The 212-nt window shown below is 45.3% G+C and overlaps 1 protein-coding gene across 1 annotated transcript in view; it reads left to right on the forward strand.

Annotated features, from left to right (window-relative positions):
- Positions 1-212, forward strand: part of CSUI_002957 (dna polymerase epsilon subunit b protein) — a 9,688-nt gene that overhangs the window by 5,026 nt on the left and 4,450 nt on the right. The window contains exon 5 of the mRNA XM_068063155.1: positions 114-164. Coding sequence (XP_067924868.1) covers positions 114-164 — 51 coding nt within the window. The remainder of the gene's footprint in view (positions 1-113; positions 165-212) is intronic.

Raw genomic sequence — 212 nt, forward strand, 5'->3', positions numbered from 1 at the left:
TATCTACCTATCTATCTATATGTTGACGACAGGACGCAGAATGGTTCTCGTCAGAGATTTTCGGAACGAGATTGCAGGGTAAACTGAGATGTCCTTTCTTTCTTTCTTTCTAGGTTGTCATTTTGTCTTTGTCCCGGGACCGGAAGATCCATGCTTTGCTAGAGGTGAGCGCCTGCATACCTGCCCTGCCTGCATCTATCTATCTATCTATC

Source organism: Cystoisospora suis, assembly GCF_002600585.1.
Source record: "Cystoisospora suis strain Wien I chromosome Unknown contig_1243, whole genome shotgun sequence".
In the NCBI taxonomy this organism is placed as follows: domain Eukaryota; phylum Apicomplexa; class Conoidasida; order Eucoccidiorida; family Sarcocystidae; genus Cystoisospora; species Cystoisospora suis.